The sequence below is a fragment of the Convolutriloba macropyga genome, chromosome 13 (assembly GCF_964194025.1).
Source record: "Convolutriloba macropyga chromosome 13, txConMacr16.3, whole genome shotgun sequence".
Classification (NCBI taxonomy): domain Eukaryota; kingdom Metazoa; phylum Xenacoelomorpha; order Acoela; family Convolutidae; genus Convolutriloba; species Convolutriloba macropyga.
The window spans coordinates 12,332,992-12,359,817 of record NC_134480.1 but is presented as its reverse complement, the minus strand read 5'-3'; the positions used below and the strand labels follow the sequence as shown (position 1 = coordinate 12,359,817).

The following is a 26,826-nucleotide window of genomic DNA, read 5'->3' as shown; positions in this document are numbered from 1 at the left end:
ATCATAACCATCGTTATCAAACTTGAAGTAACTTCAAAATGAGACACTTTAACAACGAAAAACTAAATACAAACAGCTTGGGTCCCCAGCATACAAAGTTCAATTCATCGCAAGATCAAAAAACCACAAAACGCAAGTCCATGAAAAACTATAAGAAAAAACTACCCCTATCAACGTTCTGGGACAAACGTGTACCGGTGATTAAGTTACAACGACTACCAGATCCAATCCAAGCGAAGTTTAGTTCTAACCTTTTGAATTTCAAACTCAACAATTTGTCCAAACGTCAAAAAATCATTGAAGATGATTTTCAGAAGTAGGAAGACAGTTCCAATAACTAAATTTCCAGGGACAGTGATATAGTGGTATAATTCTTGATTAGGGTACGAGAGGTCCCTGGTTGAATCCCCGGCTGCCCCGCAATTCTTCTATATCGCTGTTTGAATGAGAGAAAGCTGTACAGAAAAAAAGACCTCTCATAAAAGTCTAAACAATTGAACGGTGCAGACAATGCACCTTTAATAACTTGAATAAAATTCCAATATTATTTGATAAAGTGACACGGATCAACTTAAACATTGCAAAACGGAATTTTTGAAAAACTCATTGGCAAAACTATCTGCTTCAGCAAAACAAAAACTCAAATCTCATGACATCATAACCCAGCTCTCACCGTTATCAAACTTGTAAAAACTTTAAAATGAGATACTTTTAAACACAAAAACTAAATACAAACAGCTTGAGTCCCCAGCATACAAATTTCAATTCATCGCAAGATTACGAAACGAAAGTCTACGAAAAAAATACGCCTATCAACATTCAGGGACAATCGTGTACTGGTGATTTCAGATGAGGTTACAGGGAGTACCCGATCAGATCCAAGCTAACTTTTTTCTAATCTTTCGAATTTAAAACTCAACAATTTAATCAAACGTCAAAAATTATTGAAAATCAACTTAAGAAATCCAATGACAGTTCCAACAACTCAATTTCCAGGGACATGGTCTAGTGGTATGATTCTCGCTTAGGATGCGAGAGATCCCGGGTTCACTCCCCGGCTGTCCCCACAATTCTTCTATATTGCTGTTTGAATGACAGAAAGCGGTACAAAAAAACATCTCTCATAAAATCTAAGAAACTGAACAATGCAGACAATGCACCTTTGACAATTTAAATCACACTAGCAGGCCCTCAAAATCATTACAAGAAGATAACTTGAAGGAATAGGTTTTAAAGAATTCGTGCCAATCGTGGACACAAATTATGAAATAAATTGAGCCTCGAACGAAAGCAAGTCCTATTGATAAGATACGATGTCCCAATGGTCTAAAGAGCTGCGTTAAAGAAGCATTATTTCCGGATGCGTATTGAAAATCCCAATCCTGTCATTTTTTTTATTGTGTGCCAATTCTAGAGAACATTTTTTTAAAAAAAAACGCGGTTTCAAAGATCGGCCTTCCCAAAACGGCACGATGGCTGAACGGTCTATGTCACCGGGTTAAAGCTGCAATGTCAACTGAAACGTGGGCTCGAGACGCACTCCTCTCCGAGTCTTTATTCTGTGCTAGTGGAAAAAAAATGCAATACATACAATTAGACTACCTTGCAAAATCGTCTGAAACGTCGGCAGGATAGCCGAGCTGTCAAAGGCGCCGCCTTGAGGCGACAGTATCTTCTGGTGTCTGGGTCCAAATGTCAGGCACATCATTATATTGACCCTGTGCCCATTATGGAGACAAAATTTGAAATAAAATTACAATGGAAGAAAACACACAGTCTAAGGAGCAGTATCTTCATATGTGTGGGTGCGAATCCCACTTCGATTCTGTGCCACTCATGATCCGAGTTTTCAAATAAAATTAGCAGTAGCTTTAAAACCGACCTAATTTGAACGGTATATTAACCGAGCCCTCTAGGTCGCCGTTTAGAGACCTCAAAAAACTCTGAAGCGTGGGCTCGAAACTCAGCTTTGTTAGGTTTATAGTACGCCAATAATTGAAACAATTTTTGCAATACATGTATACTCTCTTGCCAACTCGTCTGAAATTCACTGGCCGGATGGCGGAGCGGTCTAAGGAGCTGCGTTAAGGCCGGAGTATCTTTAGATGCGTGGGTTCGAATCTCACTCCTGTCATTTTTTTATTCTGTGCCAATTATGCACACAAATTACGAAACAAATTTAGACTCCAACGAAAGCAAGGTCTATTGATAAAGACACGATGTCCGAACCGTCTAAGGAGCTGCGTTAAGGATGTACTATTTCCGATGTCTACTGAGAAACTCACTTCTTGCAAATTTTTGATCGTGTGCCATTTATGCCGACAAAATTCATAAAATAGCCCGGTTTTTAAAATCCGCCTTCTTACAACGACACGATGGCCTAAAAGTCCATTTCGCCGTGTTAAAGCCGCAATGTCATCTGAACCGGGGGCTCGAAATGCACTCCTCTCCAAATCTTTATTCTGTGCTAGTGGGGGAAAATGCAAAACATTTAGACTCCCTCGCAAGCTCGACTGAAACATCGGCAGGATAGCCGAGCTGTCAAAGACGCCGCGTTGAGGCGGCAGCATCTTCTGGTGCCTGGGTTAAAATGGCCAGACGCATCAAATTATTGATTCTGCAAAAAAGGTGATAAATGTTACAGAAAATCAGACTCGCTTGCAAACTGGTCACACTTAAGACGGCAGATTGCCCGAGCGATCTAAGATGCTACGTAAAGTCCCCATTATTTTCAAATACGTGGGTTAGAACCCATTGCTGTCAGTTTAATGAACCTGTGCCGATTATGGAGACAAACTTTGAAATAAAATTACCCTGGAAGAAAACACGCGGTCTAAGGAGCTGCGTTCATGACGCGGTATCTCCATTTGCGTGGGTGCGAATCCCACTCTGATTCTGTGCCAATCATGATCAGAGTTTTCAAATACATTTAGAAGTGGCTTTAAAAACCGACTGTATTTGAACGGCACAATAACCGAGCCGTCTAGGGCGCCGTTTAGAGACCTCAATATCCTCTGAAGCGTGGGCTCGAAACTCAGCTCTGTTAGGTTTATAGTGCGCTAATAATTGAAACAATTTTTGCGATACATGTATACGCCCTTGCCAACTCGTCTGAAATACACTGGGCGTATGTCCGAGCAGTCTAAGGAGCTGCGTTAAGGCCACAGTATCTTCGGATGTGTGAGTTCGAATCCCACTCCTGTCACTTTATTCTGTGCCGATTATTCACACAAATTACGAAACAAATTTAGCCTCGAACGAAAGCAAGTCATATTGATAAAGACACGATGTCCGAACGGTCTAAAGAGCTGCGTTAAAGATGCATTTTTTCGGAATGCCTAGTGAGAATCCCACTCCTGTCTATTTTTGACTGTGTGCCAATTATAGACAAATTTTAAAAAAACGCTGTTTCCAAGATCGGCCTTTCTACAACGGCACGATGGCCGAACAATCTATGTCGCCGTGTTAAACCAGCAAGGTCATCTAATGCGTGGGCTCGCGAGACACTTCTCTCCGAGTCTGTTTATTCTGTGCTAGTGAAAAAAAAATTGCAAAACATTTAGACTCCCTTGAAAGCTCGTCTGAAAGGCGCCGCGTTAAGACGTCACTATCTTCTAGTGCCTGGATTCGAAAGGCCAGGCACATCAGTTTAATGATTCTGTGCAAACGCGCAGACAAATGTTACAAAAATTGAGACTCGCTTGCAAACTGGTGACACTTAAAACGGGAGACTGCCCGAACGGTCTAAGGTGCTGCGTTAAGTCCCCAATATCTTTGAATGCGTGGGTAGAATACCACTGCTGTCAATTTATTGACCCTGTGCCAAATATGGCGACATGTTTTGAAAAAAAAACACAATGGAAGAAAACACGCGGTCTAAGGAGCTGCGTTCAGGACGCAGTATCTCCATATGCTGGGTGCGAATTCCACTCTGCTTCTGTGCCAGTTATGGAAAAATTTTGAAATTTAGCAGTGGCTTTAAAAACCGACCTTGGTTGAACGGCACTGTAGCCGAGCCCTCTACGTCGCCGTGTAGAGGCCTCAATATCCTCTAAAGCGTGGGTTCAAAACCCAGTTCTGTTAGATTTAAGGTGCGCCAATAATTGAAACAATTTCTGCGATACATTTATACTCTCTTGCCAACTTGTCTGAAATTCACTGGCATGAGGGCCGAGAGGTCTAATGCGCTGCGTTAAGCCCGCAGTATCTACGGATGCGTGGGTTCGAATCCCATTCCTGTCAAATTTTCTGTGCCAATTGTGGACACAAATTATGAATTAAATTTCACCTCGAACGAAAGCAAGTGCTACCGATAAAGACACGATGTCCGAACGGTCTAAAGAGCTGCGTTAGAGTTGCGGTCTGAAGAACGGTCTAAAAGATGCATTTTTTCCGAATGCCTAGTGAGAATCCTACTCCTGTCTATTTTTGACTGTGTGCCAATTATAGTCGAATTAAAAAAAACGCGGTTTCAAAGATCGGCCTTCCTACAACGGCACAATGGCCGAACGGTCTATGTCGCCGTGTTAAACCTGCATTGTCATCTGAAGCGTGGGTTCGAGACGCACTCCTCTCCGAGTCTGTTTATTCTGTGCTAGTGAAAAAAAATTGCAAAACATTTAGACTCCCTTGAAAGCTCGTCTGAAAGGCGCCGCGTTAAGGCGTCACTATCTTCTGGTGCCTGGATTCGAATGGCCAGGCACATCAGTTTATTGATTCTGTGCAAACACGGAGACAAATGTTACAAAAATTTAGACTCGCTTGCAAACTGGTGACACTTAAAACGGGAGACTGCCCGAGCGGTCTAAGGTGCTGCGTAGAGTCCCCAATATCTTTGAATGCGTGGGTTAGAATACCACTGCTGACAATTTATTGACCCTGTGCCAATTATGGAGACAAATTTTGGAAAAAAAACAATGGAAGAAAACACACGGTCTAAGGAGCTGCGTTCAGGACGCAGTATCTCCATATGCGTGGGTGCGAATTCCACTCTGCTTCTGTGCCAGTTATGAACACAATTTTGAAATTTAGCAGTGGCTTTAAAAATCGACCTTGTTTGAACGGCATTGTAGCCGAGCCCTCTAGGTCGCCCTGTAGAGGCCTCAATATCCTCTGAAACGTGGGTTCAAAACCCAGTTCTGTTAGATTTAAGGTGCGCCAATAATTGAAACAATTTGTGCGATACACTTATACTCTCTTGCCAACTTGTCTGAAATTCACTGGCATGAGGGCCGAGAGGTCTAATGCGCTGCGTTAAGCCCGCAGTATCTACGGATGCGTGGGTTCGAATCCCATTCCTGTCAAATTTTCTGTGCCAATTGTGGACACAAATTATGAATTAAATTTCACCTCGAACGAAAGCAAGTGCTACCGATAAAGACACGATGTCCGAACGGTCTAAAGAGCTGCGTTAGAGTTGCGGTCTGAAGAACGGTCTAAAAGATGCATTTTTTCCGAATGCCTAGTGAGAATCCTACTCCTGTCTATTTTTGACTGTGTGCCAATTATAGTCGAATTAAAAAAAACGCGGTTTCAAAGATCGGCCTTCCTACAACGGCACAATGGCCGAACGGTCTATGTCGCCGTGTTAAACCTGCATTGTCATCTGAAGCGTGGGTTCGAGACGCACTCCTCTCCGAGTCTGTTTATTCTGTGCTAGTGAAAAAAAATTGCAAAACATTTAGACTCCCTTGAAAGCTCGTCTGAAAGGCGCCGCGTTAAGGCGTCACTATCTTCTGGTGCCTGGATTCGAATGGCCAGGCACATCAGTTTATTGATTCTGTGCAAACACGGAGACAAATGTTACAAAAATTTAGACTCGCTTGCAAACTGGTGACACTTAAAACGGGAGACTGCCCGAGCGGTCTAAGGTGCTGCGTAGAGTCCCCAATATCTTTGAATGCGTGGGTTAGAATACCACTGCTGACAATTTATTGACCCTGTGCCAATTATGGAGACAAATTTTGGAAAAAAAACAATGGAAGAAAACACACGGTCTAAGGAGCTGCGTTCAGGACGCAGTATCTCCATATGCGTGGGTGCGAATTCCACTCTGCTTCTGTGCCAGTTATGAACACAATTTTGAAATTTAGCAGTGGCTTTAAAAATCGACCTTGTTTGAACGGCATTGTAGCCGAGCCCTCTAGGTCGCCCTGTAGAGGCCTCAATATCCTCTGAAGCGTGGGTTCAAAACCCAGTTCTGTTAGAATTAAGGTGCGCCAATAATTGAAACAATTTGTGCGATACACTTATACTCTCTTGCCAACTCGTCTGAAATTCACTGGCAGGAGGGCCGAGAGGTCTAATGCGCTGCGTTAAGCCCGCAGTATCTTCGGATGCGTGGGTTGGAATCCCACTCCTGTCAAATTTTTTTCCTGTGCCAATTGTGGACACAAATTATGAAATAATTTTCACCTCGAACGAAAGCAAGTGCTATCGATAAAGACACGATGTCCGAACGGTCTAAAGAACTGCGTTAAAGATGCATATTTTCGGAATGCCTAGTGAGAATCCCACTCCTGTCTATTTTTGACTGTGTGCCAATTATAGACAAATTTAAAAAAAACGCTGTTTCAAAGATCGGCCTTCCTACAACGGCACGATGGCCGAACAATCTATGTCGCCGTGTTAAACCAGCAAGGTCATCTGAAGCGTGGGCTCGCGAGGCACTCCTCTCCGAGGCTGTTTATTCTGTGCTAGTGAAAAAAAATTGCAAAACATTTAGACTCCCTTGAAAGCTCGTCTGAAAGGCGCCGCGTTAAGGCGTCACTGTCTTCTGGTGCCTGGATTCGAATGGCCAGGCACATCAGTTTATTGATTCTGTGCAAACGCGGAGACAAATGTTACAAAAATTTAGACTCGCTTGCACACTGGTGACACTTAAAACGGCAGACTGCCCGAACGGTCTAAGGTGCTGCGTAAAGTCCCCAATATCTTTGAATGCGTGGGTAGAATACCACTGCTGTCAATTTATTGACCCTGTGCCAAATATGGCGACATGCTTTGAAAAAAAACACAATGGAAGAAAACACGCGGTCTAAGGAGCTGCGTTCAGGACGCAGTATCTCCATATGCTGGGTGCGAATTCCACTCTGCTTCTGTGCCAGTTATGGAAAAATTTTGAAATTTAGCAGTGGCTTTAAAAACCGACCTTGGTTGAACGGCACTGTAGCCGAGCCCTCTACGTCGCCGTGTAGAGGCCCCAATATCCTCTGAAGCGTGGGTTCAAAACCCAGTTCTGTTAGATTTAAGGTGCGCCAATAAATGAAACAATTTCTGCGATACACTTATACTCTCTTGCCAACTCGTCTGAAAATCACTGGCAGGAGGGCCGAGAGGTCTAATGCGGTGCGTTAAGCCCGCAGTAGCTTCGGATGCGTTGGTTCGAATCCCACTCCTGTCAAATTTTTTTTCTGTGCCAATTGTGGACACAAACTATGAAATAAATTTCACCTCGAACGAAATCAAGTGCTATCGATAAAGACACGATGTCCGAACGGTCTAAAGAGCTGCGTTAAAGATGCATTTTTTCGGAATGCCTAGTGAGAATCCCACTCCAGTCTATTTTTGACTGTGTGCCAATTATAGACAAATTCTAAAAAAAACGCTGTTTCAAAGATCGGCCTTCCTACAGCCTGCATTGTCATCTGAAGCGTGGGTTCGAGACGCACTCCTCTCCGAGTCTGTTTATACTGTGCTAGTGAAAAAAAATTGCAAAACATTTGGACTCCCTTGAAAGCTCGTCTAAAAGGCGCCGCGTTAAGGCGTCACTATCTTCTGGTGCCTGGATTCAAATGGCAGGCACATCAGTTTATTGATTCTGTGCAAACACGAAGACAAATGTTACAAAAATTTAGACTCGCTTGCAAACTGGTGACACTTAAAACGGGAGACTGCCCGAAAGGTCTAAGGTGCTGCGTTAAGTCCCCAATATCTTTGAATGCGTGGGTAGAATACCACTGCTGACAATTTATTGACCCTGTGCCAATTATGGAGACAAATTTTGGAAAAAAAAACAATGGAAGAAAACACACGGTCTAAGGAGCTGCGTTCAGGACGCAGTATCTCCATACGCGTGGGTGCGAATTCCACTCTGCTTCTGTGCCAGTTATGAATAAAATTTTGAAATTTAGCAGTGGCTTTAAAAACCGACCTTGGTTGAACGGCATTGTAGCCGAGCCCTCTAGGTCGCCCTGTAGAGGCCTCAATATCCTCTAAAGCGTGGGTTCAAAACCCAGTTCTGTTAGATTTAAGGTGCGCCAATAATTGAAAAAATTTCTGCGATACACATATACTCTCTTGCCAACACGTCTGAAATTCACTGGAAGGAGGGCCGATAGGTCTAATGCGCTGCGTTAAGCCCGCAGTATCTTCGTATGCGTGGGTTCGAATCCCAATCCTGACAAATTTTTTTTTCTGTGCCAATTGTGGACACAAATTACGAAATAAATTTCACCTCGAACGAAAGCAAGTGCTATCGATAAAGACACGATGTCCGAACGGTCTAAAGAGCTGCGTTAAAGATGCATTTTCTTGGAATGCCTAGTGAGAAACCCACTCCTGTCTATTTTTGACTGTGTGCCAAATATAGACAAATTTTAAAAAAAACGCTGTTTCAAAGATCGGCCTTCCTACAACGGCACAATGGCTGAACGGTCTATGTCGCCGTGTTAAACCTGCATTGTCATCTGAAGCGTGGGTTCGAGACACACTCCTCTCCGAGTCTGTTTATTCTGTGCTAGTCGAAAAAAATTGCAAAAAAATTTAGACTCCCTTGCAAGCTCTTCTGAAAGGCGCCGCGTTAAGGAGGCACTATATTGTGGTGCCTGGATTCGAATGGCCAGGCATATCAGTTTATCGATCCTGTGCAAACACGGAGACAAATGTTACAAAAATTTAGACTCGCTTGCAAACTGGTGACACTTAAAACGGGAGACTGCCCGAGCGGTCTATGGTGCTGCGCTAAGTCCCCAATAACTTTGAATGCGTGGGTTAGAATACCACTGTTGTCAATTTATTGACCCTGTGCCAATTATGGAGACAAATTTTGGAAAAAAAACAATGGAAGAAAACACACGGTCTAAGGAGCTGCGTTCAGGACGCAGTATCTCCATATGCGTGGGTGCGAATTCCACTCTGCTTCTGTGCCAGTTATGAATAAAATTTTGAAATTTAGCAGTGGCTTTAAAAACCGACCTTGGTTGAACGGCATTGTAGCCGAGCCCTCTAGGTCGCCCTGTAGAGGCCTCAATATCCTCTGAAGCGTTGGTTCAAAACCCAGTTCTGTTAGATTTAAGGTGCGCCAATAATTGAAACAATTTCTGCGATACATTTATACTCTCTTGCCAACTCGTCTGAAATTCACTGGAAGGAGGGCCGAGAGGTCTAATGCGCTGCGTTAAGGCCGCAGTATATTCGGATGCGTGGGTTCGAATACCACTCCTGTCAAATTTTTATTTTGTGCCAATTGTGGACACAAATTATGAGATAAATTTCGCCTCGAACGAAAGGAAGTGCTATTGATAAAGACACGATGTCTGAACGGTCTAAAGAGCTGCGTTAAAGTTGCACTATTTCCGGATGCGTAGTGAGAATCCCACTCCTGTCTATTTTTGACTGTGTGCCGGTTATAGAGACAAACTTAAAAAATAAAACAGGGTTTCAAAGATCGAGCTTCCCGCAATGGCACGATGGCTGAACTGTCTATGTCGCCGTGTTAAAGCTGCACTGTCAACTGAAGCTGAAGCGTGGGCTCGACACGCACTCCTCTCCTAGTCTTTATTCTGTGCTAGTGGAAAAATGCAACACATTAAGACTCCCTCGCAAGCTCGATTGAAACATCGGCAGGATAACCGAGTTATCAAAAACGCTGCGTTGAGGCGGCAGCATCTTCTGGTGCCTGGGTTAAAATGGCCAGGCGCATCAGTTTATTGACTCTGTGCAAATACGGTGATAAATGTTACAGAAAATCAGCAAACTGGACACATTTAAGACGGCAGATTGCCCGAGCGATCTAAGGTGCTGCGTAAAGTCCCCATTATCTTCAAATACGTGGGTTAGAATCCACTGCTGTCGATTTAATGAACCTGTTTCGATTATGGAGACAAATTTGAAAATAAACTTACCCTGGAAGAAAACACGCGGTCTAAAGAGCTGCGTTCAGGACGCAGTATCTCAATTTGCGTGGGTGCAAATCCCACTCTGATTCTGTGCCAATCATGATCAGAGTTTTCAAATACATTTAGAAGTGTCTTTAAAAACCGACTTTATTTGAACGGCACAATAACCGAGCCGCCTAGGGCACCGTTTATAGGCCTCAAAATCCTGTTTAAGACCCAGTTCTGTTAGATTTATGGTGCGCCAATAAATGAAACAATTTTTGCGATACATTTATACTCCCTTGCCAGCTCGTCTGAAATTCACCGGCAGGATGGCCCAGGAGTCTAAGGAGCTGCGTTAAGGCCGCAGTATCTTCGGATGCGTGGGTTCGATTCTCCCTCCTATCATTTTTTTATTCTGTGCCAATTATGCACACAAATTACGAAACAAATTTAGACTCCAACGAAAGCAAGGTCTATTGATGAAGACACGATGTCCGAACCGTCTGCGTAAAGGATGTATTATTTCCGATGTCTACTGAGAATCTCACTCCTTGCAAATTTTTGATCGTATGCTATTTATGCAGAAAAAATTTATAAAAAAAGCCCGGGTTTTAAAAATCGGTCTTCTTACAACGGCACGATGGCCTTAAAGTCCATTTCGCCGTGTTAAAGCCGCAATGTCATCTGAACCGGGGGCTCGAAATGCACTGCTCTACAAATCTTTACTCTGCGCTAGTGGGGGAAAATGCAATACATTTAGACACCCTCGCAAGCTCGACTGAAACATTGGCAGGATAGCCGAGCTGTCAAAGACGCCGCGTTGAGGCGGCAGCATCTTCTGGTGCCTGGGTTAAAATGGCCAGGCGCATCAGTTTATTGATTCTGTGCAAATACGGTGATAAATGTTACAGAAAAACAGACTCGCTTGCAAACTGGTCACACTTAAGATGGCAGATTGCCCGAGCGATCTAAGGTGCTGCGTAAAGTCCCCATCATCTTCAAATACATGGGTTAGAATCCACTGCTGTCAATTTAATGAACCTGTTTCGATTATGGAGACAAACTTTGAAATAAAATTACCCTGGAAGAAATCACGCTGTCTAAGGAGCTGCGTTCAGGACGCAGTATCTCCATTTGCGTGGGCGCTAATCCCACTCTGATTCTAAGCCAATCATGATCAGAGTTTTCGAATAAATTTAGAAGTGGCTTAAAAACCGACTTTATTTGAACGGCACAATAATCGAGCCGCTTAGAGCGCCGTTTAGAGGCCTCAATATACTCTGAATCGTGGGTTCAAAACCCAGTTCTGTTAGATTTATGGTGCGCCAATCACTGAAACAATTTTTGCGATACATTTATACTCCCTTGCCAGCTCGTCCGAAATTCACCGGCAGGATGGCAGAGCTTTCTAAGGAGTTGCGTTAAGGCCGCAGTATCTTCGGATTCGTGGGTTCGAATCTCACTCCTATCATTTTTTTTATTCTGTGCCAATTATGCACACAAATCACGAAACAAATTTAGACTCCAACGAAAGCAAGGTCTACTAATAAAGACACGATGTCCGAACTGTCTAAGGAGCTGCGTTAAGAAAGTATTATTTCCGATGTCTACTGAGAATCTCACTCCTTGCAAATTTTCGATCGTATGCCATTTATGCAGACAAAATTCATAAAAAAAGGCCCCGGTTTTAAAAATCGGCCTTCCTACAACGGCACGATGGCCTAAAAGTCCATTTCTTCGTGTTAAAGCCGCAATGTCATCTGAACCGGGGGCTCGAAATGCACTACTCTCCAAATCTTTATTCTGTGGTAGTGGGGGAAAATGCAAAACATTTAGACTCACTTGCAAGCTCGACTGAAACATCGACAGGATAGCCGAGCTGTCAAAGACGCCGCGTTGAGGCGGCAGCATCTTCTGGTGCCTCGGTTAAAATGGCCAGGCGCATCAGTTTATTGATTCTGTGCAAATACGGTGATAAATGTTGCAGAAAAACAGACTCGCTTGCAAACTGGTCACACTTAAGATGGCAGATTGCCCGAGCGTTCTAAGGTGCTGCGTAAAGTCCCCATCATCTTCAAATACATGGGTTAGAATCCACTGCTGTCAATTTAATGAACCTGTTTCGATTATGGAGACAAACTTTGAAATAAAATCACCCTGGAAGAAAACACGCGGTCAAAGGAGCTGCGTTCAGGACGCAGTATCTCCATTTGCGTGGGTGCGAATCCAACTCTGATTCTGTGCCAATCAAGATCAGAGTTTTCAAATACATTTAGAAGTGGCTTTAAAAACCGACTTTATTGGAACGGCACAATAATCGAGCCGCTTAGAGCGCCGTTTAGAGGCCTCAATATACTCTGAATCGTGGGTTCAAAACCCAGTTCTGTTAGATTTATGGTGCGTTAATCACTGAAACAATTTTTGCGATACATTTATACTCCCTTGCCAGCTCGTCTGAAATTCACCGGCAGGATGGCAGAGCTGTCTAAGGAGTTGCGTTAAGGCCGCAGTATCTTCGGATTCGTGGGTTCGAATCTCACTCCTATCATTTTTTTTATTCTGTGCCAATTATGCACACAAATCACGAAACAAATTTAGACTCCAACGAAAGCAAGGTCTATTAATAATAACACGATGTCCGAACAGTCTAAGGAGCTGCGTTAAGGAAGTATTATTTCCGATGTCTAGTGAGAATCTCACTCCTTGCAAATTTTTGATCGTATGCCATTTATGCAGACAAAATTCATAAAAAATAGCCTCGGTTTTAAAAATCGGCCTTCCTACAACGGCACGATGGCCTAAAAGTCTATTTCTTCGTGTTAAAGCCGCAATGTCATCTGAACCGGGGGCTCGAAATGCACTACTCTCCAAATCTTTATTCTGTGGTAGTGGGGGAAAATGTAAAACATTTAGACTCCCTCGCAAGCTCGACTGAAACATCGGCAGAATAGCCGAGCTGTCAAAGACGCCGCGTTGAGGCGGCAGCATCTTCTGGTGCCTGGGTTAAAATGGCCAGGCGCATCAGTTTATTGATTCTGTGCAAATACGATGATAAATGATACAGAAAATCAGACTTGCTTGCAAACTGGTCACACTTAAGACGGCCGATTGCCCGAGCGATCTAAGGCGATGCGTAAAGTCCCCATTATCTTCAAATACGTGGGTTAGAACCCACTGCTGTCAATTTAATGAACCTGTTTCGATTATGGAGACAAATTTTGAAATAAACTTACCCTGGAAGAAAACACGCGGTCAAAGGAGCTGCGTTCAGGACGCAGTATCTCCATTTGCGTGGGTGCGAATCCAACTCTGATTCTGTGCCAATCAAGATCAGAGTTTTCAAATACATTTAGAAGTGGCTTTAAAAACCGACTTTATTGGAACGGCACAATAATCGAGCCGCTTAGAGCGCCGTTTAGAGGCCTCAATATACTCTGAATCGTGGGTTCAAAACCCAGTTCTGTTAGATTTATGGTGCGTTAATCACTGAAACAATTTTTGCGATACATTTATACTCCCTTGCCAGCTCGTCTGAAATTCACCGGCAGGATGGCAGAGCTGTCTAAGGAGTTGCGTTAAGGCCGCAGTATCTTCGGATTCGTGGGTTCGAATCTCACTCCTATCATTTTTTTATTCAGTGCCAATTATGCACACAAATCACGAAACAAATTTAGACTCCAACGAAAGCAAGGTCTATTAATAATAACACGATGTCCGAACAGTCTAAGGAGCTGCGTTAAGGAAGTATTATTTCCGATGTCTACTGAGAATCTCACTCCTTGCAAATTTTTGATCGTATGCCATTTATGCAGACAAAATTCATAAAAAATAGCCCCGGTTTTAAAAATCGGCCTTCCTACAACGGCACGATGGCCTAAAAGTCCATTTCTTCGTGTTAAAGCCGCAATGTCATCTGAACCGGGGGCTCGAAATGGACTACTCTCCAAATCTTTATTCTGTGGTAGTGGGGGAAATGCAAAACATTTAGACTCCCTCGCAAGCTCGACTGAAACATCGGCAGAATAGCCGAGCTGTCAAAGACGCCGCGTTGAGGCGGCAGCATCTTCTGGTGCCTGGGTTAAAATGGCCAGGCGCATCAGTTTATTGATTCTGTGCAAATACGATGATAAATGTTACAGAAAATCAGACTCGCTTGCAAACTGGTCACACTTAAGACGGCCGATTGCCCGAGCGATCTAAGGTGATGCGTAAAGTCCCCATTATCTTCAAATACGTGGGTTAGAACCCACTGCTGTCAATTTAATGAACCTGTTTCGATTATGGAGACAAATTTTGAAATAAACTTACCCTGGAAGAAAACACGCGGTCAAAGGAGCTGCGTTCAGGACGCAGTATCTCCATTTGCGTGGGTGCGAATCCAACTCTGATTCTGTGCCAATCATGATCAGAGTTTTCAAATACATTTAGAAGTGGCTTTAAAAACCGACTTTATTTGAACGGCACAATAATCGAGCCGCTTAGGGCGCCGTTTAGAGGCCTCAATATACTCTAAATCGTGGGTTCAAAACCCAGTTCTGTTAGATTTATGGTGCGCCAATCACTGAAACAATTTTTGCGATACATTTATACTCCCTTGCCAGCTCGTCTGAAATTCACCGGCAGGATGACCGAGCGGTCTAAGGCGCTGGGATAAGGCCGCAGTAACTTCGGAGGCGCCAGTTCGAACACCACTCATGTCAATTTATGGATTCTGCGCCGTGGGGGAGGTCTGTAAGCTGGCAGGCCCAAAACAGACTTCATCCTGCTCATTTTCTTATAACTTCATGTTTCATTTTTGCAAAAATTTGATAGATACAAAACCTGAGGTTGAAGAGCCATGCAATCTCATCCAATTCAGAAACGACCAACAGTTGTGCTTTCTCACTCTCCATCTGTGCCTTCACTCTCTTCACTTTACTCTCCCAACTCTCTCCCGAATATTTCACAGGGTACACGTACACTGGGGACCCTTCTGCGCTTCCTGGCCTTTTCTCGTCTGAAGAATCCCACACCATGTCAACTGGAACACCACAAAACATGATCAGAAAGTTGGGATTTTTTCCGTTTCTGTCCCGTACGTTAAGATCCCCCAGTTATAGAGCACATGCCATTAAATATTAAGTTATTAAAGTTATTATGTAAAATATGTCACGTGGTTCCGGGGTGCAAATAATATGTGCACACTAATATAGGGCAGCGCAAACGGAAAAGATTTCCAAGTTGCAACAGTGCAATAGACATACAAAGCTAATTTCGGACAAATAACACAATCGCACTAGATTGCAAACAGTTGGAGGTACCTTGAAAAGACTGAAGTTTAATTTTACTAACACCTTAAAAACTGAGTGAAAACCAGTAATCGAAAAAGAGAAATTATTTTGTTGAAACACCAAATGCAGTGAGGCAAATCAATTTAAAAATTGTTCAAAAATCTTCCCAACACCAAAGCAACACCGCAAAAAAGAAATAAGTTAAACGTTAAGAAACTGCGGTAATATCCCGGCTCATTGATACATAATACGAAACAAATACATGTTTGTCCAACGAACACAATGATAAGCAATGGTGATGGAATCAACATTCAGCGAAGAGATAATTGAAAAAGCTCTTTAAACAGAGAGAATTCTTCTTTTTTCGCTTGCGAACATTTGCTTCTGATACTATCCAATTTAGCTTCATAAACCTTTGTTTGCATCAAGTATTCGAAAAAAAATCCTTTTAAAAATTAAAACCACGGTACTGTCAACAAGGAGGCTCGCTGATGTGTTGAGCACCTAATGTTCCGGCACAGCTCATTCATATTTTTGACTTAATTGTCTACCAAATGAAGAGATGCTCAAAAATAGTTGTTAGAGTAAAACAAATTGTCGCAAACCTATACTATTTAATGAATTAAATAATGCCATGCCACATTAGAGCGCCCATGAGATCTACCATTGACAAGACTACGAGACAATACAAACAACAAAATAAACAAAAACAAAAAACAACAATAACATTACATTAAGAACAGGTTCCATCTGCTTTCTAGTTTAGCACAAGTGAACCCTGTGCTGTTTGGGTTTTGTCGGATGGTATTTTGAGTTTGTACCAAGTCAAAACACCATCAGATCAAACCTAAACTACACGAGTGAATTTTTCTTTAACTAAAAAGCAGATGACACCTGATCTCAATGAGACTAAATAACAAATCTGCAGAAAGAAGAGAACGGGGAGAAAATCAAAAACCATAGGATTCTTTGAAACCAAACAATTTCAAAAGTGATTAAAATCATTAGCTTCTAACTTAAAAATTCTCGAATTACTTACAATTAACTCCTCAAAAACCCATGGACCTTCCTTTGGTGAGATTAAGTCATAGGACCGGCACACAGAAAAACTCAACTATTAACAAACAATTTATTAGAAAACAAAGCATTGAAGTCATTAAAATCGATAGCTATTAACTTCATATTAAAAAATTGCTTCAGTTATTACTTATTTGATTTTAATTTAAAAAAACCGAAACATTTTATATTCTCTCTGGTGCCTCATTTGAAAACTAATGGGATCTCTTATTAAAAAGAATATTAAAGCGAAGACAACAAAAATATACAATAACTAACCACTAGAAAATTTTTGTGAAAACCAAGTGTCAGTCATAAAACACAGGGTATTCCAAAAAATCAAATAGCGGGCTTAAAATTGACATTAAAGCAAATTGGATGGGATCTCTCATTGATGTGACAAAGTTACAAGTTGACAAAAGGAGGAACGATTGCAAAAATTTAACCAAATCTTAAACACCTTCATCTACCAACTGACATCTTTAAAAGAGTTCAATTACATTCAGGTAATGAGACCTGTCATTAAAATTAATAGGACTACAAAAAATCATATCCGGCAGATTGCCGGAAAATAGCCAACGTTGATTCCAATAATAGTGCGATTTATATTGATGTAATTTCGTAGTTGAACATACTCCTGTCTCTCAGTGAGAGGCTACAGGGTCTAGTATGATTACCAATAAGCATTACAGATAGTAACTTATGAGAGCAAAGTTCAAGTACCGGGCATCTAAAAATGGGCTTTATGGGTTTATCCCGTTTCTATTTCTGACTCTTTTTTTATACTGACTCTGTTCATTTTGAATTGCTTTGCTGAGCAGCTGCTGTTTAAAAGGACTTTGAGCAGAATGACAGAAGAGTAAAACTAGCCTAGAGAAGTCAAAAAGATTGCACGCAAAATGTCGAAAAAGCGGCAAAAAGGTACAGCGAAACATGTTTTTGTTCGACGAAGTAAAAAAAAAATAGGAGCGCCAAAATAGCCGGCTGAGAAGATGAGGGCGGCTATTAACAACACCAAAAGCAGGCAGAAACCAAAAATTCAATAAATATGGCGCAAAAATTTAAAAGGCATTAGAAAACGAGCTAATCAGTGAAAACTTTTGTATATGTTCAATGGAGTCTGTTTTCAACACCTTCCGGAGTTCATCATCCGAAGTTTATTTTCTGAAGTAATAATAGCTATTAAGTGTCAAAGGAAAACATAACATAGGTTCACTTAGTCCTCTTTAGGTAGCCAATTGCTCGTTTAATTGATGAGACTAGTTTATAGGGTTAGAAAAAGCGCAACAAATGCGAGCAAATCTTGAAAAGTTATTAGAAGTTTATGAAAACAGTGTCGAAGTCACAGAATGCATGAGCAATTGCCTGCAAATAAAATATCTCATAATTGGGCACCATTAGATGGTCAATTAGATTGATCATAAATGGACACAACTCACATCTCTCTACAATGCATATATCGATAGGCGAAAATAGACTTAAAAAACCAGCTGAGCAGAGAGTTTCTTCCCCCACTAACTGGGGTCGAAACAAAAAGATAACCAGGAAAAGCGATTAAAGTCAATATCAGCTAAAAGGCATTAGAAAATGAGCTACTCAGTGAAAACTTTTGTATATATTCAGTTGAGTCTCTTTTCAACACAATTTGGATTTGACAATTTTCTGATAAAGCGACAATCTTCATAAAAAATAAACCCATTTGAACAAATAAATAATATCAGGTTTTAAAAAACTCGTAGTGTCACAGCCATTGAAACTTTCATTGCACAGCATAAAATATGTTCAGTTATCACCTATCTCACGCTAGCAATCCAATGAGACCTGTCATTAATAAGATTAAGTCTTACGATCGAAAAAGGACACAAAATAAAAACAAAAACCAAAATCTAAGAAATTGTTTAAAATATAAACTATTCGCCAAAATTTTCAAATAAAGTCAGATTATTATTTTTCAACGTCCGTGGCAACTGTCAACGTTTCGGTAATGCAACGAGAGTTCAAAAAAGAACCAAATTAATAACCAAATATTAACGAAAACTTGTATCATCAACGTCAGAAAACCTACATCTAACACGTAAATCCGACTACCATAAAACATTTCGTTTCAAATGAATTAATATGAGAGCGGTACTAAATAGGACAGACCTATAAAATCAGCGAACCAAAACTAAAAAGGGGAAAATTGAAAATTCATCTTCCGAAGTAATAATAGCTATAATGCGTCAACTGAAAACATTAGATAGGTTCCCTTAGCCCTCTTTAGGTAGCCAACTACTAGTGTCATTGATGAGACTGGGTAAAACGTTTAGAAAAAGCGCAGCAAATGCGAGCAAATCTTGAAAAGAAATTAGAATTTTATGAAAACAGTGTCGAAGTCACAAAATGCATGAGCAATTGCCTGCAAATAAAATATCTCTTAATTGGGCACCATTAGAGAATCAATTAGATCGATCATAAATGGATACAACTCACAACTCTCTACAATGCATATATCGATAGGCCAAAATGGACTAAAAAAATAGCAGCTGAGCAGATAGATTGGGATTGAAAGAAGATTAAACCTAAACAAAAAAGGATTTTTGCACAAACAATTTCGAAGTGCAAACTATTTTGATGTCATTTCGTAATTGAACATACTTCACTAAAAATCCACTAGCGAGAACGCGAAGTTTTGTTCAAACACCGTTTTCTCACTCTACTATAAAATTAGAGCGAAAAAATTTCATGCCGCAAACCACTCGCATTTTTGCTCCACTTCCTGTTTCGGCGTGACCATAATCACTACTCCAATTTGTCTTCAAAAACCATGAAAATCGGTAAACATATCTTTAAAAAAACATAGCAGGACAAGTCCTAAAGTACAATTCAAAAAACTGTATTAATTAATGACCTGAAAATCAGTTACTCCGCTTTAAAAGGCAAATGAGAGCTGTTAGTAATGAGACTAAGCAATAAAACAACACAAGATTAATAAAAACAAGCATGACTAAAAATTAAACTTTTATTTCTTGAAAGGACAGGATCAACATGAAAACAACTGCTATAAACTCAAAATGCAAACTATATTTTTCTATTTCGCATTAGCAATCTGTCATTAAAAATCGATGAGTGCAAAAAAGGGGCTATAACGGGAGATGCCCTTATATTGTGCCACAATTCTTGAGGTTTTTGAGACAGTGGTCTAGGGGTATGATTCTCACTTCGGGCGCAAAAGGTCCCGGGTTCAACTCCCGACTGTCCCCAGGCTAACAACTTGTTACCACAAAAATGGAAGAAAAAAAGATTTAAATGTATTTACGGGAGATTTGGCTTTAAAATCTTGATGTAAAAAAACTGCAGAAAAAATGATTTTCAAAAAATATTCGGGCGTAATAACTTCACCTTTTCCCACATGGACAGGGGTCCAGTGGTATGATTCTCGCTTAGGGTGCGAGAGGTCCCTGGTTCAATCCCAGGCTGTCCCCACAATATTCTTTCCTATCTTAAAAACTCAACATTACCGTATTACCGTAGAAAGTTGATTAGGTTGATTAAGAGGTCATATCAAATGCTAGAAGCCAATTTCCTAAACATTGCTCAAATTGACCAAAAAAAGAATATCAAAAATTAGAAAAACTTACACATCAATACCATTACTTGTGGACTGACGAATGAGCAAGGTGTTACAAGCGTTGTTTCTTTTTAGGTAGCTCAAAACAAAAGACACCTGCACTCATAGTTCAGAGCTGGAATTCTGACCGTAGAACCTACGAGTTCAAATCATTTGTAAACCACACAAAGTGCTATCTTAAGAAGCAATGTTTGCTATACTAGAGTTCTTTTCATTATAGATCCTCAGCTTAGTACTCAAAAGACGTATAGCCCCAATCGTGGTAAATATGCAAAAAAGGGGCTATAACGGGGGATGCCCTTTTATTGTAACACAATTCTTGAGATTCTTGAGACAGTGGTCTAGGGGTATGACTCTCACTTCGGGTGCAAAAGGTCCCGGGTTCAACTCCCAACTGTCCCCAGACTAACAACTTGTTACCACACACATGGACAAAAAAAGATTTAAATGCATTTACGGGAGATTTGGTTTTAAAATCCTGATGTAAAAAATTGCGCAAAACAATGAGCAGAAAATATTATTTTCAAAAAATTTTCGGGCTTGATAACTTCATCTTTTCCCACAGTGACAGTGGTCTAGGGTTATGATTCTCGCTTCGGATGCGAGGGGTCCCGGGTTCAACTCCCGACTGTCACCAGGCTAACGACTTTTTAGCACACAAATGGAAAAAAAAAAGATTTAAATGCATTTAGGGGAGATTTGGTTTTAAAATCCTGATGTAAAAAACTGCGCAAAACAATGAGCAGAAAAAATGATTTTCGAAAAAGTATTAGGGCGTAATAACTTAACCTTTTCCCACAGGGACACGGGTCTAGTGGTATGATTCTCGCTTAGGGTCCGAGAGGTCCCGGGTTCAATCCCAGGTTGTCCCCACAATATTTTTTCCTATCTTAAAAACTCAACATTACCGTGTTACCGTAGAAAATAGATTAGGTTGATTAAGAGGTCATATCAAATGCTAGAAACCAATTTCCTAAACATTGCTCAAATTGACCAAAAAAGGAATCTCAAAAATTAGAAAAACTTACACATCAATACCATTACTTGTGGACTGACGAATGAGCAAGGTGTTACAAGCGTTGTTTCTTTTTAGGTAGCTCAATACAAAAGACACCTGCACTCATAGTTCAGAGCTGGAATTCTGACCGTAGAACCTACGAGTTCATATCATTTGTAAACCACAGAAAGTGCTATCTTAAGAAGCAATGTTTGCTATACTAGAGTTCTTTTCATTATAGATCCTCAGCTTAGTACTCAAAAGACGTATAGCCCCAATCGTGGTAAATGTGCAATAAAAGGGGCTATAACAGGGGATGCCCTTTTATTGTGACACAATTCTTGAGATTCTTGAGACAGTGGTCTAGGGGTAAGACTCTCACTTCGGGTGCAAAAGGTCCCGGGTTCAACTCCCAACTGTCCCCAGACTAACAACTTGTTACCACACACACACACACATGGACAAAAAAAGATTTAAATGCATTTACGGGAGATTTGGTTTTAAAATCCTGATGTAAAAAATTGCGCAAAACAATGAGCAGAAAATATTATTTTCAAAAAATTTTCGGGCTTAATAACTTCATCTTTTCCCACAGTGACAGTGGTCTAGGGTTATGATTCTCGCTTCGGATGCGAGGGGTCCCGGGTTCAATCCCAGGTTGTCCCCACAATATTTTTTCCTATCTTAAAAACTCAACATTACCGTGTTACCGTAGAAAATAGATTAGGTTGATTAAGAGGTCATATCAAATGCTAGAAACCAATTTCCTAAACATTGCTCAAATTGACCAAAAAAGGAATCTCAAAAATTAGAAAAACTTACACATCAATACCATTACTTGTGGATTGACGAATGAGCAAGGTGTTACAAGCGTTGTTTCTTTTTAGGTAGCTCAATACAAAAGACACCTGCACTCATAGTTCAGAGCTGGAATTCTGACCGTAGAACCTACGAGTTCATATCATTTGTAAACCACAGAAAGTGCTATCTTAAGAAGCAATGTTTGCTATACTAGAGTACTTTTCATTATAGATCCTCGGATTAGTACTCATAAGACATATAGCCCCAATCGTGGTAAACAAGCAACAAAAGGGGCTATAACGGGGGATGCCCTTATATTGTGACACAATTTTTGAGATTCTGGAGACAGTGGTCTAGGGGTATGATTCTCACTTCGGGTGCAAAAGAACCCGGGGTCAACTCCCGACTGTCCCCAGGCTAACAACTTGTTACCACAAAAATGGAAGAAAAAAATTTAAATGCATTTACGGGAGATTTGGCTTTAAAATCCTGATGTAAAAAAACTGCGCAAAACAATGAGCAGAAAATATTATTTTCAAAAAATATTCGGGCGTAATAACTTCACCTTTTCCCACACGGACAGTGGTCAAGTGGTATGATTCTCGCTTAGGGTTCGAGAGGTCCCGGGTTCAATCCCCGGCTGCAACCACGAAATTTTTTCCTATCTTAAAAACTCAACATTACCGTATTACCGTAGAAAGTTGATTAGGTTGATTAAGAGGTCATATCAAATGCTAGAAGCCAATTTCCTAAAAACTGCTCATATTGACAAAAAATGAATCTCAAAAATTATAAAAACTTACACATCAATACCATTTCTTGTGGACTGGCGAATGAGCAATGTGTTACAAGCGTTGTTTCCTCTCAGGTAGCTCAATACAAAAGAAACCTGCACTCATAGTTCAAAGCTGCAATTCTGACCGTAGAACCTAGAGAGTTCATATCACTTGTAAACCACAGAAAGTGCTATCTTAAGAAGCAATGTTTGCTATACTAGAGTTCTTTTCATTATAGATCCTCGGCTTAGTACTCATAAGACGTATAGCCCCAATCGTGGTAAATAAGCAACAAAAAGGGCTATAACGGGGGATGCCCTTATATTGTGACACAATTCTTGAGGTTCTTGAGACAGTTGTCTAGGGGTATGATTCTCGCTTCGGGTGCAAGAGGTCCCGGGTTCAACTCCCGGATGTCCCCAGCCTAACAACTTTTTACCAGGCAAATGGACAAAAAAAGATTTAAATGCATTTACGGGAGATTTGGTTTTAAAATCCTGATGTAAAAAAATCTGCGCAAAACAAAGACCAGAAAAAATGATTTTCAAAAAAAAATATTCGGGCGTAATAACTTCACCTTTTCCCAGAGGACAGGGGTGTAGTGGTATGATTCTCGTTTAGGATGCGAGGTCCCGGGTTCAATCCCAGGCTGCCCCCACAATATTTTTTCCTATCTTAAAAACTCAACATTACCGTATTACCGTAGAAAATTGATTAGGTTGATTAAGAGGTCATATCAAGTGCTAGAAGCCAATTTGCTAAACATTGCTCATTTTGACCAAAAAGGAATTTCAAAAATTATGAAAATTTACACATCAAAACCATTACTTGTGGACTGGCGAATGAGCAATGTGTTACAAGCGTTGTTTCTTTTTAGGGCTCAATAAAAAAGACACCTGCACTCATACTTCAAAGCTGGAATTCTGACCATAGAACCTAGGAGTTCATATCATTTGTAAACCACAGAAGGTGCTATCTTAAGAAGCAATGTTTGGTATACTATAGTACTTTTCATTTTAGAACCTCAGCTTAGCACTCATCAGACGTACAGCCCCAATCGTGGTAAATATGCAAAAAAAGGGGCTATAACGGGAGATGCCCTTATATTGTGACACAATTCTTGAGATACTTGAGACAGTGGTCTAGGGGTATGATTCTCACTTCGGGTGCGAAAGGTCCCGGCTGCAACTCCTGGCTGTCCCCAGGCTAACAACTTTTTACCACACAAATGGTCAAAAAAAGATTTAAATGCATTTACGGGAGATTTGGTTTCAAAATCCTGATGTAAAAAAACTGCCTAAAACAATGAGCAGAAAATATGATTTTCAAAAAATATTCGGGCGTAATAACTTCACCTTTACCCACAGGGACAGTGGTCTAGTGTTATGATTCTTGCTTAGGGTGCGAGATGTCTCGGGTTCAATCCCTGACTTTCCCCACAAAATTTTTTCCTATCTTAAAAACTCAACATCACCGTATTACCGTAGAAAATTGATTAGGTTGATTAAGAGGTCATATCAAATGCTGGAAGCCAATTTCCTAAACATTGCTCATAATGACCAAAAAGGAATCTCAAAAATTATAAAAACTTACACATCAATACCATTACTTGTGGACTGGCGAATGAGCAATGTGTTACACGCGTTGTTTCTTGTTAGGTAGCTCAATACAAAAGACACCTGCACTCAAAGTTCATAGCCGGCATTCTGACCGTAGAACCTAGGAGTTCATATCATTTGTAAACCACAGAAAGTGCTATCTTAAGAAGCATTGCTTGGTAAACTAGTGTTCATTTCATTATAGATCCTCAGCTTAGTACTCAAAAGACGTATAGCCCCAATCGTGGTAAATATGCAAAAAAGGGGCTATAACGGGGGATTCCCTTTTATTGTGACACAATTCTTGAGGTTCTTGAGACAGTGGTCTAGGGGTATGATTCTCACTTCGGGTGCAAAAGGTCCCGGCTGCAACTTCCGGCTTTCCCCAGGCTAACAACTTTTTACCACACAAAGAACAAAAAAAGATTTAAATGGATTTTAGGGAGATTTGGTTTTAAAATCCACAACTAAAAAAACTGCGCAAAACCATGAGCAAATTATTTTCAAATAACATTGGGCGTAATAACTCCACCTTTTCCCACAGGGAGTGCTCTAGAGGTATGATTCTCGCTTCGGGTGCAAAAGGTCCGGGATTCAACTCCCGACTGTCCCCAGGCTAACAACTTTTTACCACACATATGGACAAAAAAATATAAATTCATTTAAGGGAGATTTTGTTTTAAAATCCTGATGTAAAAAAACTGCGCAAAACAATGAGCACAAAATATTATTTTCAAAAAATATTCGGGCGTAATAACTTCACCTTTTCCCACAGGGACAGTGGTCTAGGGGACTGATTCTAGCTTCGGGTGCATAAGGTCCCGGGTTCAACTCCAGACTGTCCCCGGGCTAATAACTTGTTACCACAAAAATGGAAGAAAAAAAGATTTAAATGTATTTACGGGAGATTTGGCTTTAAAATCTTGATGTAAAAAAAACTGCAGAAAAAATGATTTTCAAAAAATATTCGGGCGTAATAACTTCACCTTTTCCCACATGGACAGGGGTCCAGTGGTATGATTCTCGCTTACGGTGCGGGAGGTCCCGGGTTCAATCCCCGACTGTCCCCACCATATTTTTGCTATCTTAAAAACTCAACATTACAGTATTACCGTAGAAAACTGATTAGGAGGTCATATCAAATGCTAGAAGCCAATTTCCTAAACATTGCTCATATTGACCAAATGAATCTTGAAAACTTACACATCAATACCATTACTTGTGGACTGGCGAATGAGCAATGTGTTACAAGCGTTGTTTCTTTTTAGGGAGCTCAATACAAAAGACACATTCACTCATAGTTCAAAGCTGGAATTCTGACCGTAGAACCTAGGAGTTCATATCATTTGTAAACCACAGAAAGTGCTATCTTAAGAAGCAATTTTTGGTATACTAGAGTCCTTTTCATTAAAGATCCTCAGTTTAGTACTCATAAGACGTATAGCCCCAATCGAGGAAAATATGCAATAAAAGAGGCTATAACGGGAGAGGCCCTTATATTGTGACACAATTCTTGAGATTCTTGAGACAGTGGTCTAGGGGTATGATTCTCACTTCGGGTGCGAAAGGTCCCGGCTGCAACTCCCGGCTGTCCCCAAGCTAACAACTTTTTACCACACAAAGGGACAAAAAAAGATTTAAATGCATTTAAGGGAGATTTGGTTTCAAAATCCTGATGTAAAAAAACTGCGAAGAACATTGAGCAGAAAATATGATTTTAAAAAAATATTCGGGCGTAAAAACTTCACCTTTTCACACAGGGACAGTGGTCTAGTGGTATGATTCTCGCTTAGGGTTCGAGAGGTCCCGGGTTCAATCCCTGGCTGTCCCCAAAATATTTTTCCTATCTTAAAACTTCAAAATTACCGTATTACCTTAGAATATTTATTAGGTTGATTAAGAGGTCATATCAAATGCCCGAAGCCAATTTCCTAACTATTGCTCATTTTGACCAAAAAGGAATTTCAAAAATTATAAAAATTTACACATCAAAACCATTACTTGTGGACTGGCGAATGAGCAATGTGTTACAAGCGTTGTTCTTTTTAAGTAGCTCAATACAAAAGACACCTGCACTCAGAGTTCAAAGCTGGAATTCTGACCGTAGAAGCTAGGAGTTCATATCATTTGTAAACCACAGAAGGTGCTATCTTAAGAAGCAATGTTTGGTATACTATAGTACTTTTAATTTTAGATCCTCAGCTTAGCACTCATCAGACGTACAGCCCCAATCGTGGTAAAAATGCAATAAGAGGGGGCTATAACGTGAGATGCCCTTATATTGTGACACAATTCTTGAGGTTCTTGAGACAGTGGTCTAGGGGTATGATTCTCACTTCGGGTGCAAAAGGTCCCGGCTGCAACTCCCGGCTGCAACTCCCGGCTTTCCCCAGGCTAACAACTTTTTACCACACAAAGAACAAAAAAAGATTTAAATGGATTTTAGGGAGATTTGGTTTTAAAATCCACAACTAAAAAAACTGCGCAAAACCATGAGCAGAAAAAATTATTTTCAAAAAACATTTGGGCGTAATAACTTCACCTTTTCCCACAGGGAGTGGTCTAGAGGTATGATTCTCGCTTCGGGTGCAAAAGGTCCGGGATTCAACTCCCGACTG

The 26,826-nt window shown here is 40.7% G+C and overlaps 1 protein-coding gene and 1 non-coding gene across 2 annotated transcripts in view; one reads left to right on the top strand and one right to left on the bottom strand.

The window, feature by feature from the left end:
• LOC142351596 (xaa-Pro aminopeptidase ApepP-like) overlaps positions 1-26,826 on the bottom strand; it is a 702,879-nt gene that overhangs the window by 317,138 nt on the left and 358,915 nt on the right. The window contains exon 6 of the mRNA XM_075403731.1: positions 14,922-15,120. Within this exon, the coding sequence (XP_075259846.1) occupies positions 14,922-15,120 (199 nt within the window). The remainder of the gene's footprint in view (positions 1-14,921; positions 15,121-26,826) is intronic.
• On the top strand, positions 25,968-26,039 carry Trnap-agg (transfer RNA proline (anticodon AGG)). Its single transcript has one exon. It is a non-coding gene; the product is annotated as a tRNA-Pro (tRNA).